The sequence below is a fragment of the Meleagris gallopavo genome, chromosome 2, assembly GCF_000146605.3.
Source record: "Meleagris gallopavo isolate NT-WF06-2002-E0010 breed Aviagen turkey brand Nicholas breeding stock chromosome 2, Turkey_5.1, whole genome shotgun sequence".
In the NCBI taxonomy this organism is placed as follows: Eukaryota; Metazoa; Chordata; class Aves; order Galliformes; family Phasianidae; genus Meleagris; species Meleagris gallopavo.
In genome coordinates this window covers 49,871,327-49,888,204 of record NC_015012.2, presented here as the reverse complement: position 1 = coordinate 49,888,204, position 16,878 = coordinate 49,871,327, and the positions used below count along the sequence as shown (strand labels likewise).

At 37.7% G+C, this 16,878-nt stretch overlaps 1 protein-coding gene across 1 annotated transcript in view; it reads right to left on the bottom strand.

The window, feature by feature from the left end:
- LOC104909756 (ensconsin-like) overlaps positions 1 to 16,878 on the bottom strand; it is a 52,973-nt gene continuing 36,095 nt past the window's right edge. The window contains exons 5-8 of the mRNA XM_019613525.1: positions 11,496 to 11,659; positions 10,480 to 10,591; positions 7,363 to 7,473; positions 1 to 2,027 (exon numbers count right to left, since the gene is read on the bottom strand). Of these exons, the coding sequence (XP_019469070.1) occupies positions 1,843 to 2,027; positions 7,363 to 7,473; positions 10,480 to 10,591; positions 11,496 to 11,659 (572 nt within the window). The 3' untranslated portion in view covers positions 1 to 1,842. The remainder of the gene's footprint in view (positions 2,028 to 7,362; positions 7,474 to 10,479; positions 10,592 to 11,495; positions 11,660 to 16,878) is intronic.

The following is a 16,878-nucleotide window of genomic DNA, read 5'->3' as shown; positions in this document are numbered from 1 at the left end:
TTTGGTTTCTTTTTTTTAATCTGATTGAGCATATCTGAACCTGACAGGAGACAGTGGCAAAATGTATATTTTAACAGCTTACAGTTTATATATTTTCCACCCTCTGTGAATCAATTCTGCTGCTGCATGCTGATTATCAAACGTTACCACAGAAGATGACATCATAAATGCTCAAAGACAAGCAGTTCGTTTCCATTTGCAAGGTTGCCAAACAATGCTGTATGAGGCACTCCCAGTGAATCAGGATGTACCAACAGGATTACAAACACAGAGGAGAGTTATTTAAAATTACATTTTTGTTTTGAAGAGTTACTTAAAAATACATATATATATCTGGATGTACTCATGCTGGAAGTCCCCAGTAGCTTGCTTAACTTCAGTGTTAAGGACATGGATCCACATTTAATTTGATTTTTTGCATTGCAATTCATCTTTACAGCCAAAAGGCAGGGTAATTTTCTAGGGAATAATGACAGGCTGGGATGAGTGGAGTGCTCAGAGCACAGCTGTGAGCCATTACCACCACCTTATCATTAATCTCCAGGAAGTGTCCTGCATGAAGGGACTGCAGTTATTGCTCCTAGAGAATAATACATGCAAAACAATGAAAAGATGGATTATTCTTCTGGGTGGTACAGTTTTAGTTAGGACAGACAAGGTATTTCTGGGGAGTTACCTCAAAATGATGACTGATAAATCAGTTGTTCCTGCTATCTGCAATCTTTCTCAATATTCCACTCAGTTTAGAGCTTTAGCATGAAACAACAGCAGTCACAGAATCATCTTCCCACGTGTTCCAGTTAAGTAACCACTTTCAAATTTAAGAAACTGCTTTCTCAGGTATTCCCTAGTGAAGAGCTGCATTTCCATATGCTGCTTGGTGGATGACATTAAGCTTTCATTTTACAAGCTATCGCTTTAAAAGTCATGAAGAGTGAAAAGGAACTTCTATTTGTTAATTCCACCGCTTGAAGAATATCAGTCACATTTTTGCTCCTATGGTTCTCTCCCTATGGAAATGTACTGCAGCCTAATTAGCGATAAGAGTTCTTAAGTGAAAGCTTCTTTAAAAGTAATCTTAGGAGATCTCTATTCTCTCTTACATTCTATGTCCTTTAATTAACATAAAGATCTGTCCATATTAAACAGGAAAGACCTGCCTAGGCTTAAACATTCATGCAGAAATGTACTCCTAAAATGGTAAAATCCCAACTGCATGTTCTCAAAACAATCTACGGCAAGAAAAAAAGCAGCTGTCACATGCCTAAAATGCATGATAAACCAGTATGTCCTGGCTGTCACTGAAATGAGGCTTTAAGTTACTAAGGCTTTAAGTTACTGCCTATCGATATTTACATATTTTTGCATGTTAATCTTCTGCACAGGAGTTCATCAAAGGGCTGTTCTGGGGTTGGCAGAGAACTTTACGGTTATTGTAACCTTGCTAAACCTGCGCATTTAACTTTACACGCTATTAAATCTACTGCAGCCAGAGCCTATCACTCTGACATGTCCAACATGTTTCATGTGGGAAGTGCTCCAGTGCAGAATGGCACTGTTTGCAGCAAACAGCTCACAGCGTGGATGTGCTGAATCAGTTCCTTACAGCATAGTGGGCATTTCCTTCAGCAGCCACAAACAGCGTGAAATTGTTGCCCTGCATGTGTTGTATTCCCTTCTTACAATGATGAAGAGGCCAAAGATATTTAAGAGAGAAGTGAGGAAGAAAGAAGCAGAGCAAATCAAGCATAGCAAAAGCTTTCAACCTGTCATACAATGTACCCCAGGTTTTCCAAAATCATTCTAGGATGCTACTGTACACGTGTAATTAAATCAGTAATTTTACAACATCCTGATGGGAACCTGGAAATATACGTGGCTGAGACATGAAGTCTCTGCTCTTATAGGTTTACCTGCATCTCCAGACAATGCAGCTGTGCTTTTACTTCTGGCCAGGAATGAGTGTGTGGGCGTCAGGAGCCTGCTAACGATGCTGCTCTCCCATGGACTGAGCTGCAGACGGCGAGCTGAACGTGCATCATACAAGCAAGACGTTAGGTCAGACAGTGTGCAAATGACCACATGTAGCAGAAGTGTTAGTATTACAACCTTACGACTACACACCATGGAAATTCTGAAACTACCTTTTGGAAACCCAAACCATACACCCAGTCACTGTTTAGTTTTTCAGAGTTACTCCATTTCAGGGGAAGAATTCCTACTGGTCACAAAGCCAATCTATATTGTGCTACTGACTGTGGCATTATGCTAAATTGTTATCAGGTTAATGTTGAAATTTTGCACAGATCCCATACGACCTACTATTAGGTATGGCAGGATAACCTCTGTACCAGGAGAGCAGTTGCCATTCCTTAATGTGTCTCTCAAAATCCTTATACATACATACATTGTATATAAGTATATACAAAAGATCAATTACTAAAACACCATCTGCAGTCTGCTAGCCTAGATAGAAAAAAAAACAAAGAGGGCTGCTTACTACTATACAGATTTTCATCATAGAAAGAGGCTTTGTCAAAGCATCACAAAAGGATACAGTGTGCCTAAGATGTAGATACCAGGGTCAGCAGCTACAGTTGTCTTTGTTACACATGGTGCCTCAGAATACATAGCGTATTTAATTCTGTCAAAAACCCTCATTAATGATAGTTTTCTGTTTACAACAGTAACAAGATCCAACATTCTACATTGTCAGTATGTTTTGAAAACACGTTATACATGCTGATCTGGCTGTAATCACAATTGTTTCTCTCAGTACTACATAATGCAAATTTAGTTTATCAGTATTGTTGTTCTGCCTCACATCATTTCTTTGTTATTTTTAATATAATGTTATTTTTTATCACTACTTAAACATTGATTATGGCAAAGGAGTATCCAAAGAAGTCCTATATGTTATTATACCAGATGGCTCTTTGACAGTATGGTGCAACAAATGGTATTATTATGAGAACCACAAAACAAAACACTGGAATAGTTCTCATAGTTCATTACAGTAAACTCAGGCAAAAAATCTCAGTGTTGAAAGAGAAATTAGGTTGTTTCATACCCCAGCATTCACTGGCCTTAGTTTGGTGCTATGGCAAGAAAACTGCAACTTGAATGAGGTTTGGTTGTTTGTTTTTTTTTTTAAATGAGGCACAGTCTCTAAAACATTCATTGGCTGTGATAAACCACAGGCTAATTTGTATTTTTAAAGGCAGAGATCCATCTCTTCTAAAAGCCATAAACCTGGAAGCTCTCTTTAATCTACTCCACAATGAGCCCCATGAAAGGAGAGGCTGTTCTCAGTAATCTCATCCTATGAGAATATAATGACCTAATCTGCTCTCAGTGCTTCTTTTTTTTTTTCACTTCTCAAACTGCTCACCTAAATTCTGCTAACTCAATAAGCATCATTAGTATAGAAATATAGTACTCTAAAACACAGCAGGCCTTCTGGATAAGCGTCCTTACATAATACAATATTGCCAGAGCTCTTTGTGATTAATAGCTCCATTCTGTGTTGGTACAGATTATGCAGGGACACAAAATACCCTTAAGAGATCTCCATTACAGCATACACATTATCATTAAATTTGCAACTTAACAAGGAAGAATAAGTTATAGGACTACCATTAAACTGGATGCAATAGTGGTCAAAATCTTTGCTTCTTCTCTGGGCACTGCTCAATATAATCATATTTTAAACCTCCTGCTGCAAGGCAGCAAATTCTTCTTTTGTGATTCCATCCTTTACTAGATGTTGAGTCTGGAGAAACTCTTCTGCCATATTTTAACACAAAGACTATACAACTTATCAGAAGAACACCACTACTGCATGGAAATTGGCTCCACACCTTAGAAAACGATACCTGAAATTTTAGGCCAATAGCACTACTATGCATACCAAAAGTTTCCTGGAATTCATCTGTATAGCTGCAAAGAAATGGTAAGTAAACATCACGATGTAATCTGGTGCTGGGCCAGCTGTAAACCTCACACAAGCCCCACAGAACAGGCAGTCTGAAGAGGTTACAGCTAAGAAACTGATGCCTTACAGCATTCAGCTATCCCCCTGTAATGTGCCCTAGGAGGTAAGTATGTTTTAATTACCTTTTCTCTTCACTCCTGACACATCTTATCCACATTATTTACTGGAAGCAATTCTGTGCCCCCAGCAACTAACTAACAAGGCCGTGATTGGTAGAGGGCTAGCTGACATGCCCAAATAGTGAGCTGAGAGAAGTGTGATAGTGCCAGTACATGTAAGTAGTAGTTCAAAGGTGGCACTACAGTCTCAGCCAGGAGCTTGGATCTGAGTCTCCCTATAGCTTTAAAATGGTTTTAGATCACAGTTCATCATAAGCACATCTTGGTTTTGTAGGTCAGCGTCATCACTTACTCCAAATATATAGCTCAGTGAAAGCACTACATTTGACACTTACAGTACATACCCTAGCAGTCACTAGTGTTACCATCAGCACAGAGCAGCCAAATACATTTCGGCTCACTGAGTTCCAAGTACAAGAATATTCACCATAAATGCTTTCAACAACTGAGCTTCAGAGTCCAGTTCACTCTGAAGGAAGGTGAATACAAAACAGAGCATCCCTCAGTAACAAAACTGGCTTTAAAACAACGAGGTCTGTTTTTTCTGTTGTTTCTTTTTTCTTTTCTCTTGTTTTCAAAAACCTTGGGGTGATGTTTTAATCCTTCAAAACACCCAATAGAGAAGAGGAAATAATTTTGTTGTAGGTCTTACACTGTCTTAGGTTGCTTGCTCCTTGGTCCCTCACTGGAATTGCATTCCTGGTAGGTAGGCATACCCCTACTCCCAGGTACTAGCAGGTTAAACAGATTAATTAAGTATAACTGGAAGGAAAAAAAAAACAAACCCAAAAACCCACAAAGTGCCATGGAGCTGGCAATGGTGAATTGATCACAGTCATCTATATTTACCTTCAGGATATATCAACTGAACACTAGGAAGTCATCATAGTAGCAGCAGAATACATTGCATGTAAGCAAACAACAGCATCTGATTAGTACTAGCAACAGATGGGAGGCAGGGATTTAACAGGTCTCCTGATGAGAAACACAAAGGAAGGACTCTCACTGATAAGTGGTGTTTGTCAGAGAGTCACAAAAATGCTGTGAAATAGGTGGGAAAAAACTTGTGCCTTTAGACTCTCTTTCAACAGCCCTTGAACTTCTAGAAAGGTGGCAGACAAAGTAGATACAGTGATCAATACCATGCACCTCTTTAGAGAAAAACTTGCACTACAGAGAGGAGGAAGAGCACAACTACAGTACAAGTTACATTTTTTTAAAACTAAGAAAGCCGTACCTTACCTATGGTACTATCTACTTGCTAGTTTTTCTTAAAGAGCACCATTACCAGAATTTATTGGTTGACAGAAGCTTTCTTCAATTGAACGTATATGTTCATAATCTGCTACAAAATTTGAACTACCCAGATCAGCACCACTCCTATCAGAGCACAAAGAAAAGCCTGTTCTAGCTGCCGGATTGTAAAATCGTGATAAAGAGCTACAGTAGCACTACTGTAGTTCAAAATGAATTAACCAGGCAAACCATTAATGAAAACTGCCATCTTTGGCCGGGCTATAATAAATCTTGTCCTTCAAATGGCAGAAAAATTAAAAATAAACACTGCTTAACAGAAGACATGTTCTTGATGACAGCTATAAGCCACTTAGGGTAAGCTTATCATCCTCATCTCCAGCTTCCTTGTTTTGTAGGTAGGAGTATGTGTTACAGGCAAAACATGACTGGTGGTCCCTGGAAGGCAAAAAAGGAGCAGAGAGGCAGATGATTTCTTTAAGTGCTTGCCTTAAGATGCTGAGGCCACCATAGGGGTGAGCAGCACTTCTCCAGTTATGTGCTCAACCAGGTTTGGGTATGTGACTGCATAAGAAAAAGGACATTTACACCATTTCAATTTGCTTTATGTCTCTCGCAGACTCTATAATGTAAGAGACTTCTGAGGACTTCTGGACCGGTTTTAATGAATATGCCAAGAAAGAAATGCCTTGGCATTTGAAGTTTACGACGTACAGCCCCCGCTTCCTTACTACTTCCCTTCACCTGCTATTATACCACCTAGTCCTCAGTCTAACTTGTACAGAATTTGTTACAGTATAAACATTACACTTTGAGCTACACTCTACAAGAGACTATCCTTCATATTTAATGCCTTTCTTCCTCAAAGAATCATCCCTGGCAAGGAACAATCATCAACTGAAAAAATATACATACGTACACACCTAAGGGGAACCAAATACAATTGCTGGGGCTTCAACTTTTAGAGCAAAAAATTACTGGAGTTCTAGAATAAATTGTGCTCTAAGATAACACTATGTTTTACAAGTTACTAGACTTCAGAACTGTGTTAACCTATAAGCATTTATATGGTCAGAGCAACCAGAATCAGGCATCAAAGCATGCATGTAAAACATGGCACTTAAAACACACAAATAATGATGTCTACCCAACCATTTCCGCAATACAACTAAAGCTCCACTCTAAAAATTATTTTTGAAAACACGCACTTCTCTGGGTTGAAACAGGGCACAGCTTCTCAGTAGGACAAAAAGTCCTCCCCAAGGATTTTTCTGTAAAGCTCTTTGCACAGGTTATACAAGAGACATTCTTTTATAAAACTCCCTTTGGCTCAATGTTTTTACCCCATAAATCCTCAAAACAGAAGCAGCAATTCAGCTACATTAACTCACAGAACCCTGATTGTTTATCAGTTGTGCAGAGTTGTAAACACTGAAAACATACATTGAAATAAAGCAATCTTTGAAAAGTAACTGGACTCAGAAAGTCAATAAAGAGACACCATATGAAAAATACCCATACACCATCATTAAAAATAATCAGAAATGGTAACAAAGTAACTGCTCAAAAGCTTCATGCAACATGTCTTCAGATATTCAAGAACGACTACCAAAATAAAACAAAAGCAAAATAATGACAAAATGGCATAACATAAATAAAAGGTCACAGAAAATTGCATGCAGTATGGAGAGATGTATTCTTTCAGTTGTTGTACCTCATTTACTAAAAACCTGACAGAAGCACCACTTTTATCATTTGCTGAAGTAAGATCGTTTAAGTAAGCTCTCTTGTTTTAAAAACAAGAAATACATATTTCTTCTCACAGGAAAAAAAAATGTTCAACCATTTACTTTTCACATTCGGAATCTTTTCACTCCATTTTCATAAAGTACAGAAAATGACTTCAGATTTGTTTTACGTGCAAAGCCATACATTAGTATTGAACATTTTCCTTCTTGCTCTTTCTTTTTTTTTTTTTCCTCTTTGGAACTGTACCTCTGTCTGAAGAATTTAGTAATGTTGCAGATGAGGAGGAGAGCCGCTTGTTAATGACTGGATCAACATGTTTCGAAAGGTTCATTGTTGAAACAGATCGCCTGTCTGGATCTAAAACAAATGGAGATAATGCTAATTGACAGCCCACATGCAGTAATGCCAGTTTCTAGCTCACTAGTGGGAGGAGGAAAACATGACTAGGTCATTCCTGCTCTACCACAAGAACTTTCAAAATAGAACGGATTTCTCAGCAGACATTGTACAGATGACTCAAAGACTGGGCACAAAACTGTTCAATTTAAATTCCAAATGTCTAAAATATTCTGTTCACTGATTATCACTCAATCAGGTTGCAATCCGAAGACTTCAATGGAAAATTTGAAGCAGATATTAGTAGTCAGCATGGTATTTACACATTGCTTTCAACACTCTCTGAAAAAATCTGACACCTGACTCACAATAGAAGCTTCAGGGAAAGGACAGCGTGCTTGGAAATGTGAAATCATTCAAGTAAAAGCCCTCAAAACCTGAATCAAAGGTGACATTTTACAGGATACTATCAAGCAGAAGGTCAGCACCGTGTTAACAAAATTCCAACAGATTAAGGGAAGGCTGGTACACATGGAGAGCAGGAGTAAGCACAAAAGGTATAATTATAATGTCCTCATCACTGTGAAAAGTGCTAAATTTCCCACCAGAGTTATCTTCTACCTGCTGTGAATGAAGTTGCAGTTAGTCAATCCAAACTGCACACAGTTTAACGGATAAAGAAAATGAGTCTTTGTGGAAGGTTGCAGACTACTTGTCACACACGTATATATATTACTGAAGGGATTTATTTTGCTTCTAGGTGTATGGATTTGAGAACAGCATTACAGCATTTGCCTGTACAACTGGCACCCTACTGAGAGGTGATGATATGATACAGATCATATACATTTTGTGCACACGTGTATGCCATGGGAAAGTTGCTAGCAATGGCAGAAGAGGAAGAACAAGCAGGACAGCCAGCTTTATGCTTTGTCTTTTCTCTCAAAAATCAAAGAAAAGAAGAAAAAAAAAGCTAAGCGTATCAACTAACTATTCTTTAGTGCAAATTCTATTTGGAAATCTAACATCAGAAGACAGTGGGAGAGTCGATTCTGCTTTTGCTTACACATTGAGCATGTGCTGCAAATTCAGTGCTACTCAGCAAAGAATTTAACCATGCTTTAGCAGATGCCTGATGCTCTGCTGATTCATATTCTCCATGTCCACAGGTAAGTCCACATACTGTTTTGGAAACAGATAAAAGACCAGGACACTGATAACATTAAGGATGATGCTGCTAACAATTATCTGCTGTTCAGTACTGGAGACAGAATACTCAGGCTTCCTATGTCATAGATCTCGGTAAGAACAGTATTTAGGTTTTGGATTTTGATCTCTGATATCTTATCTATACTTGAGAGGATACATGGTGTATCGCTACAGCAAAACAGAAATTCTGCATTTGGCTTAAAGAACATACTGCATAAAACAACTTTTTGAAGATGACAAATGAGAATATGAAAATTGCCTCTTGCATTTGACATGGCACACCAGTACTTCTCTTAATTCTATGAATATTATTCAAATGAATGAAACTCAGCATGAAGATTTGTATGCGCAAGTGTTGGCAATATGAAACCTACAACGTAGAATAGGCCAAATGTGATCTATGACCTAGAAGACTGCTGGTTTCTTTGTTATTAGAATCTGAGCAACACATTCATCATGTATCTGCCTTCATGTGAAAAATAAATGTGAGTGATGTGCACGTGCAGTATGGCAAAAGCATTTTAGAAAAAGATCAAAAGATTCAAGTTACATCTCCTTGAATTCCAGTAGACAGAATATTGCATTTCATTTTAGTGAATTGTGCCAGATCTTTGGAGTCAGCTAGTAATAACTCTCCATATTAAAAATAAATAACAACAACAAAATCTGGGACTAACAACAGTTCTAAACTATGAGCATGATGTTAAGCATGCACCGCAACTACATGAGGGTGGTTTAGCTACTGATGATTTAACTTCCTGAGAACTAGCTATGGGTAAAGGAATCAACAAACGAGAGTGATTATGTACCAGGTTTTCTAGCACCACTCAGAGATCTGAAGTGGTGCTCCAGGCCTGCTAAATCGAGAAAGGTGAATGATGATTCAAAAAAATAACCTAGGGACAGAATGCAAGACAATGACTTTTAACAGTAAAGAAAATAAAAATCAAGTTATACAGAGTTAATTAAAAAAACAAACAAAAAAAACTTTTATGATTTTATGAAAGATAACTGTTCATTGAACTTATGTGTGATGAATTACATTTCAGATCATTCTTAATGTTTTTCCCCCTACTTGATAAAAGGCTGTATGCAATTAAAAGTATATGTTAGAGTAGGAAGAGAAGCATTCTTTTTAAGTAGCACTTTCTGGTGAAAGAAATACAGAACAAGTTCTCTTTTTTGAACGCCAGTCACATTTAACAGGGCACATACTTAATAGTAACTGTCAGATTCAGTTAGAGAAGACAATTTAGGAAAAAATTATACAGAAAAATTAAATTAATTTTCTAATTAATTAATTAATCTAAGCTTTTTCAAGGGAAAAAAAAGGCTTTTTTCCAACTTCCCTGATTATCTGTACAAGATACAGATAGCTTATCACAAATAATCAATTTGCTTCTTTCTGTTTTAATCTTGGTATTCGGTCATTTCCACCAGAACTATATTTTGAGCCACAATATTTAACATTTGCACACAGTAGCTCACATCACAAAACTGACAATATCACGAGCACGCTAACACATACACACACGAACAATAGCAAAGCAGCAGAAGCGAGAAGCTGTAGCAAAATAGAAATACAGAATTAGTCAAAATCCCGAAACAAGTTTTCACTTTTGTTCAGATTTCTCCTTGTTATGTTTTTGCTATACAAGAAGGTCAGAAACATGCTGTTGCTAGCAATAATAAGATAAAGAGCAGAGAATTTAAAACAGCATATACTGAATCATCTTTCTTTGTAACAAGAAGGAAAGTAAATTCCAGTTAACTGACAGGGCAGGGACACTGGCTAGAAAGCCAGGCCTCCCTCTTTACCTGTGTTATTAATGCGGCTATGTAGCACTCCTCCCCAGGACCACCTGTTTTGCTTTTGTTTTGGCTTCTGGCTTCTTTCAATTGTGCGACGTACAACAGCTTCATGTCGTTCCTTAAGTACAACAGGATAATACATTTGGATACTACCAGGTTTTTAACATTAATCCTCTCCAGCACTGCTACCCTCCCCATAGACAACACCTAACAGGTTTCTTGGAGTTGCACTCAAGCTTAAATGCTGCCTAATAAAGATACACACTCAGACGAACAATTCTAACTCTACAACTGGACTAAGCAATAACTAAGCCATAAAAAAATTGAACTATTTTTGAAAACTAATTTTGAAAAAGTAAGGTGTATTGCAGACTTACGCAGAACTGCAGAGGAAAAAAACAGTTGTCACATTATGGCAACCACTGAACAAACACACACCAGAGCTACTTCCTACTCTGAATCTCCCACATATTCTCTCACTAGGATAGTGAGAGAGAATTAGCAAAAAAAAAAAGCAATGATGGATGAACTGACTTACCTAAGAAAAAGGGGAGTTCTCAGCTCAACTGAGACAAATCAGCCAGTAGCATCTTTCCCGTACACACTGTCTTGAAGGTTTTGTTAGAAAGCAACTAATACTTAGCTACCTTAAAATGAACAGCTAAAAATTAACCCACAGACATACAGAAGCCGTACAATTTCTATTTTTCTGTTCAAGGTTGAGTAGTGTCACATACTACATCCTAGATATGCTCAACCTAACTGCAACAGACTCTCACAGGGCACTTCAAAAAAAATGTGACTTAAGACACAAATCCTCTTCTGTACACTCTCATACTGATCAAGGCTCACATTACGTCCATCCAGTCCAACAGTTGGACTGGATAGTCTTTTAGGTCTTTTCCAACCTTGGTGATTCTATGATTACATCTCTCCTGACAAGTTTAAAGGAAGAGGTTTGGCAGTACCATATCTTACAGAAAAAGCAAGCTGAGAAGTGTTTTCACGACACTTCTTTTTACCTTATCTTCTTCTATTCTCTGCCTTCGCTTTTCTTCTACAGCAGCTCGTCTTCTCTCTTCCTTTAATCGTTGTTCTTCTAGCTTCTTTTTGCGCTCCTCTAGGTGTTTTTCATAATGCTGCCGTGCTCTCTCTTCTCTTTCTAACCAGATGGTTTCTCTTGCAGCTATGAAAAAAATCAGAAATAAAAGTATTAACATGCTATTATGCGATGAAAACTTTAATACAATTTGGATAATCAAACTAAATAGAAAAAAATTGAACTCATTTTCGTAAGACATGCATAATTTCCTAGTCTCTCTCCATGTGTTAAAACTTCACAGACCCTGGTCACACACTCACGTCATTCTGTCTCAGTATAATTACTGTGAATTGCCACCAGTAATGGTTACGTTCTATGACTATACAGTTTCTATGTGGAAGAAACTATTTTGCATTAGTTTAAAATACCAAAACATTTAAGTCAGATATATGTGTACAAACCATGCTAATTCTCTGTATTTTTTCACAGTAAAAAGAAACATAAAAATCTATTACTACTGTTTAACTTTAATGATCAAAGCAGATCTCATTAGACTTGATTGACAGTTGTAGTGCTTAGATTGTTAACTGTACCAGCAGCTCACCAGAAGAAAATATTATCAACCAAAGAAGTCAGATTAAAGATGAAATTTAATGAGTTTAATGTGCTCTGAACAACATTTCAGAAGTTCTCATCAAGACAAATCAAGAAGCACTATGAAAGACAAATTCTGCTCCCCATCAAGGTCTGAATCTTCATGAAGGTATTCCATCTGGAATGCATGCTCAAAAGGTAGCCCACATTAAAGCAATTACCTATGATACACTGGACCCCTCCCCATTAGTGCCTTGAAAGCTTTGAAACCCAGAAATTTTTTGTTCTAAACACCCTTTACTTGGTTTTTAAAACCCAGGATACATTCTGATCTTTACAAATTGACAGGCAGGAGTGCAGGAAGAAATGCATGTGAATGTCACCAGACAAAAATGAACAAGAACCACAAGAGAAAACCAGACAAAGGAATTCACTGATAATGCAACAGAAGCAGAGAATCAGATTAGCAAAATGTACAAAAAAAAAAACAAAAAAGAAAAAAGACACTTTTAATGTCCAAGGTAATGATTTTTTTTCCTTAGTCTGAAACACTATTTGTTAAGTATAAAAAAAATTCTGCTTGAAAACACTTGAAAAAGGAGCCAACATTATAACCTTGTACCTTAAAGACAGCAACTCAAGCCTTCAGTGAGCAGAGATATTTGTGTTGTTTGACAACTGCATACCAAAAAAACCCAAAATGATTCTAGATGTTCAGAACAGACACTGCAATCACCTCTTATAAGGCCAGCAGTCATCTTCACCTAATTCCTCTTCTGCATTTTTCTGCCTACTCAAACAAATCCCATCTCACCTGATAAACAACTTAGACTGCACTCTAATTCTTAAATATTTGCATATGCAGAGTCTTGAAAATCTCTACTCTGGATAGACAAGTTCATGTTGAGATTATCTCCCTTAAGAAAACATTTTTTTTCAGATTTCAGATCATTTCAGATTTTAAATGCTTTCCCCTAGGAAAAGCAGATGGCACATTTAGCTTTGCTGTGGGATATAGACCAGCAAAGAGATGCTTGTGTAACAGCTATAAGCAACCAGAAGACATCCTCTTGGCAAAATGTGGGACAGTTCAGCAAGATGTCTGCAGGAAATTCAATAATCTAACATAGCCAGAATAATTACAGCTACAAGGAGCAGTACAGTTGCTTCATTGCTAAACATAGTTGTGAGGAAAATGACACCTACAAACATGAAATGCTAACACAAGGACCAGCAGATATTGAGAAGTACTTTTCTGTTGTAGTTTAGTTACTTGAAAGGGACAATCTGAACTACAGACCAAGGCTGAAAATAGGACACGACAACAGAACAACAGTTTCTAGTCCAACTGCAATCTGCAAAAGCTCCTCCTTCCATAATAAAGCCTTATGACAAAAAAAAATAGATCCAAAAATCAGTGTTCTAAAAGCAAGATGAACTTTCATACATGCATCTGCTGCTCCTAGGAGCCAATAGCTCACTGATAGACTGGACAGAGAAAGAGATAGCTGTCATTACTCTTCTTCTGAGATGTGATCCCTCACAAAGCTTCTTATTGCCCAGGTTCAACAAGATTCAGCTAAATGGACCTTTTCCAACAATTTGGGCTACATCTCTAACAACTGAAAGTGCAAGGCATGTCACTTCTACGGTACCATCTCCTGTTTTTGCGTTTGCCTTCTGTATAGCTGTATGACTTAACTAACCAATGTCTAGGGCAGAACTGCAGTCAGTTTTTCAAGAAGTTGCATTTGTAGGGAAAAAGAATATAATTAAAGTGGTGAATTCTGCACTGAAAGTATCTCACGTGACCTTTTTTCCTTCTCCTGAACCTTTGATGAAAATTTCAGATAAATTAATAATGATTATTATATGGTAGGGCTATTTGAGATCTCTCTACTCAACGTACCAATGTCTTAAAACTGTATTTAGTTTTAAGTACTCTGATGAGGTTTCATGACCATTTTAACTAAAGTGCTAGCTGCCACCAACAGGAACAGTTTTCACCTCTGCTTCCCTGATGATGTTGCTCATGGTATGTTGCTCACAGGACTGAGGATGGGGTGGATCAAGGACCAATCTGGTTAAAGTCACATTTCTTCCATGCCTTTTTCCTTCCAACAGTTTTAACTGTGACTGGGGCAGATGGGAAGGCAGATATGCTGCTGAAGGAGTTTATTGGCTGCCATCATCACAGGAGGCCTCAGGTGAGCAGAGGGGCTGCTGGGCAGGAAAGAAGAACACACGCAAAGTGGCAAAGCCTCCCTTTTCCCTTTGCTGTTTATCCACATGTAGCAAGAAAAGGTTCTCTCAGGTCACTCTCCTTTTGCTGTCTCTTCTGTTGTCTCTCATCATAGCTCTTTTTCTTGTGGTTACAGCCTTTATTAGGAGTTTTCGTCTATCTCTTTTCTCAGTTTACACTTTGTGATCATCTTGGGCAGACAGTTTATCTGAGTTAAGAGCTCAACCTTTCTCAGTCTTTCCAGCCTCTATCTTCTCTGACTTTACAACATTGATGTCAGCAATAGCTTTCTCCTTTGACCACTGCTTCACCTCTCCACACTGCCAGCTCCACACTAAGACTGATCTTCTCCTTGCTGCATTAGCAGAAAAATGGATCAGTGTTGCTTTAACCATGCCCAAAACCAGGAATGTTCCATTCCACAAAAATGGCTGACTGAATGAATTAAAAGGTGAACTTCAGAACTGTAATTACAGCTGAAGTTAATGTCAGATTCTCCTAGCTGATGTCTCCCCATTAGCAATGCTCTGAGGGACATACATACAGCAATTTTTAAACTAATCCTCCTTAAAGACTTCTTTTTTTTTTTTTTTTTTGTCTTATAAACCCTTCTGGCATTATCAAGTCCTCTGCAGACATCCCAAAATGACTCAGATGCTGATGTCACTGATTCTTAGTTTCTGTGGGGCTTCTGATCATGGAAATATTGGATAAATTTCTGTCCTACTCTATCAAAGAGCAGAATAAACCAGAAGGAATTCACCAACAGAATAAATGCATAATTTTTACTGATGTGACATTGTACTAATGATCATTTTCAAATGGAAGAACATAGATCATGATGTGATTTTTAAAATATTATTTTAAAGCTTACACATTGTTAGCATTAAGAATTCAACAGACCTAGCCAAAATGAAACTCAGGCATATTACAAAACCTAAGATTAATACCACATTTCCTTAAGTGAGAAGTTAATTGGGATGGCATGTTTACCACCTTTTGTTCTCCATGCCAGAAACTACACCATCCACATGTCCTTGTTGGGACTATAATTGCAGAAAAAAAGGACAGCGACTAAGCAGGATTAGTGTAGATAAAATACTCACAGATGTAAGTCTTTAAAGAAGTTTGCTTGTGGCTCAGGGACTGAGATACTGGAAAGTAAAAAATTTCTTTGCTAGACCACAGAATTAAATCTAAAATTCCAGTTACTTTCCTTATATAAAAAGCATCTTTATTTTCTTTTCAGTTTTTGAGAACGAGGTCTAGTTTAAGAATGTGCCCAGGGACCAACTAGCATCAACTAAGTTTCATCTACACTACTAAATGTTCACATTCCAAAAATAGTGACAAACTCAACTCAAACACATTAAGGAAAGTCTAGGGGCTTTCCCTGCCAATTACTAAACCTTGCCTGGGAATCAATTAGAAAAAAGTTGTCTGGATCCAAAAACTTGCCAGGAACCATTGGAAGAGTTTAACGGCAAGAATAATGAAGTTTTAGTGGTGGGGAATGTTCCTCAGCACTGTCTAGTTTGCCAGTGCAGATGTAGTCAATGTGGCAATGTTGGGGGTGAAGGCCCTCTGTAGAAAAAGCATCAACTTGTATTAAGCTCTTTTACTTTGTCCAGGCCCTCTACTATGATTTTCATCACAAACTGCCCAGACAAGCTGCACACACATCCAAGAGTGCCAAACACAGCCAGTCAGCCTGACACATGGATTCAAAGAAAAGAGGGTACTGTGTCAAGCTGGAGCCAAGACAAGCATGACAGCTCCCCTCACTCTGCTTCAAGAACCCCGTCTGACAGCCAACCAACACCCTTACCTACCACTGTCTCTTTCTGCCACTCCCAACTCTCATGACCCAAGAGAATCACACAGAGATGCAATATTTGCACTTTAAAGGATAGATGTTTAATGCACAGACACTATGGGACAGAGTGCAAGCAGAAACAGAGCAGAATGAAAACATGGGTACTGGAAGAATTATTTATATAACCAAGTAAAGATTATCTTAACAATCTTTTAAAGATATGTGCATATCGACAAATAATAGATTACCACATGGTCAGGAGAATAAAATAATTGAAGTAATTGCTTTGCAGCCATGCTTCTTTTCTGCCCATGGAAGAAAACAAGTCTAGGAGAAAATAAAGCTGAAAGAAAAATCTAAAAATTGATGCAGCTTGTTAGTCTTGGAAAATATGAGTCACATATAGAAAAAGCCAAAGCATTCAACTTGTGGAAGTTTAAGGTTGACATCTGAAGACAAACGCATACTCTACAGTAAAGAAATGAAAAAAAAAATAATAATAATTTAAAAAAAAAATCTTTATTCTGAGTGGACGCTATTTCAGTTGATTTTTCTATCTCTCTGTGTGCTTTCCACATTTTCTAATGAAAGTTCCAGAACTGAACAAGAACATACTAAGGTGAAAGGAGCATTTATTTCGGAGCCTGTTTACTCTTATTGATTAGGTAGCATAACATGATCTTCAGATAATGCTAGTGTCACTACACATTT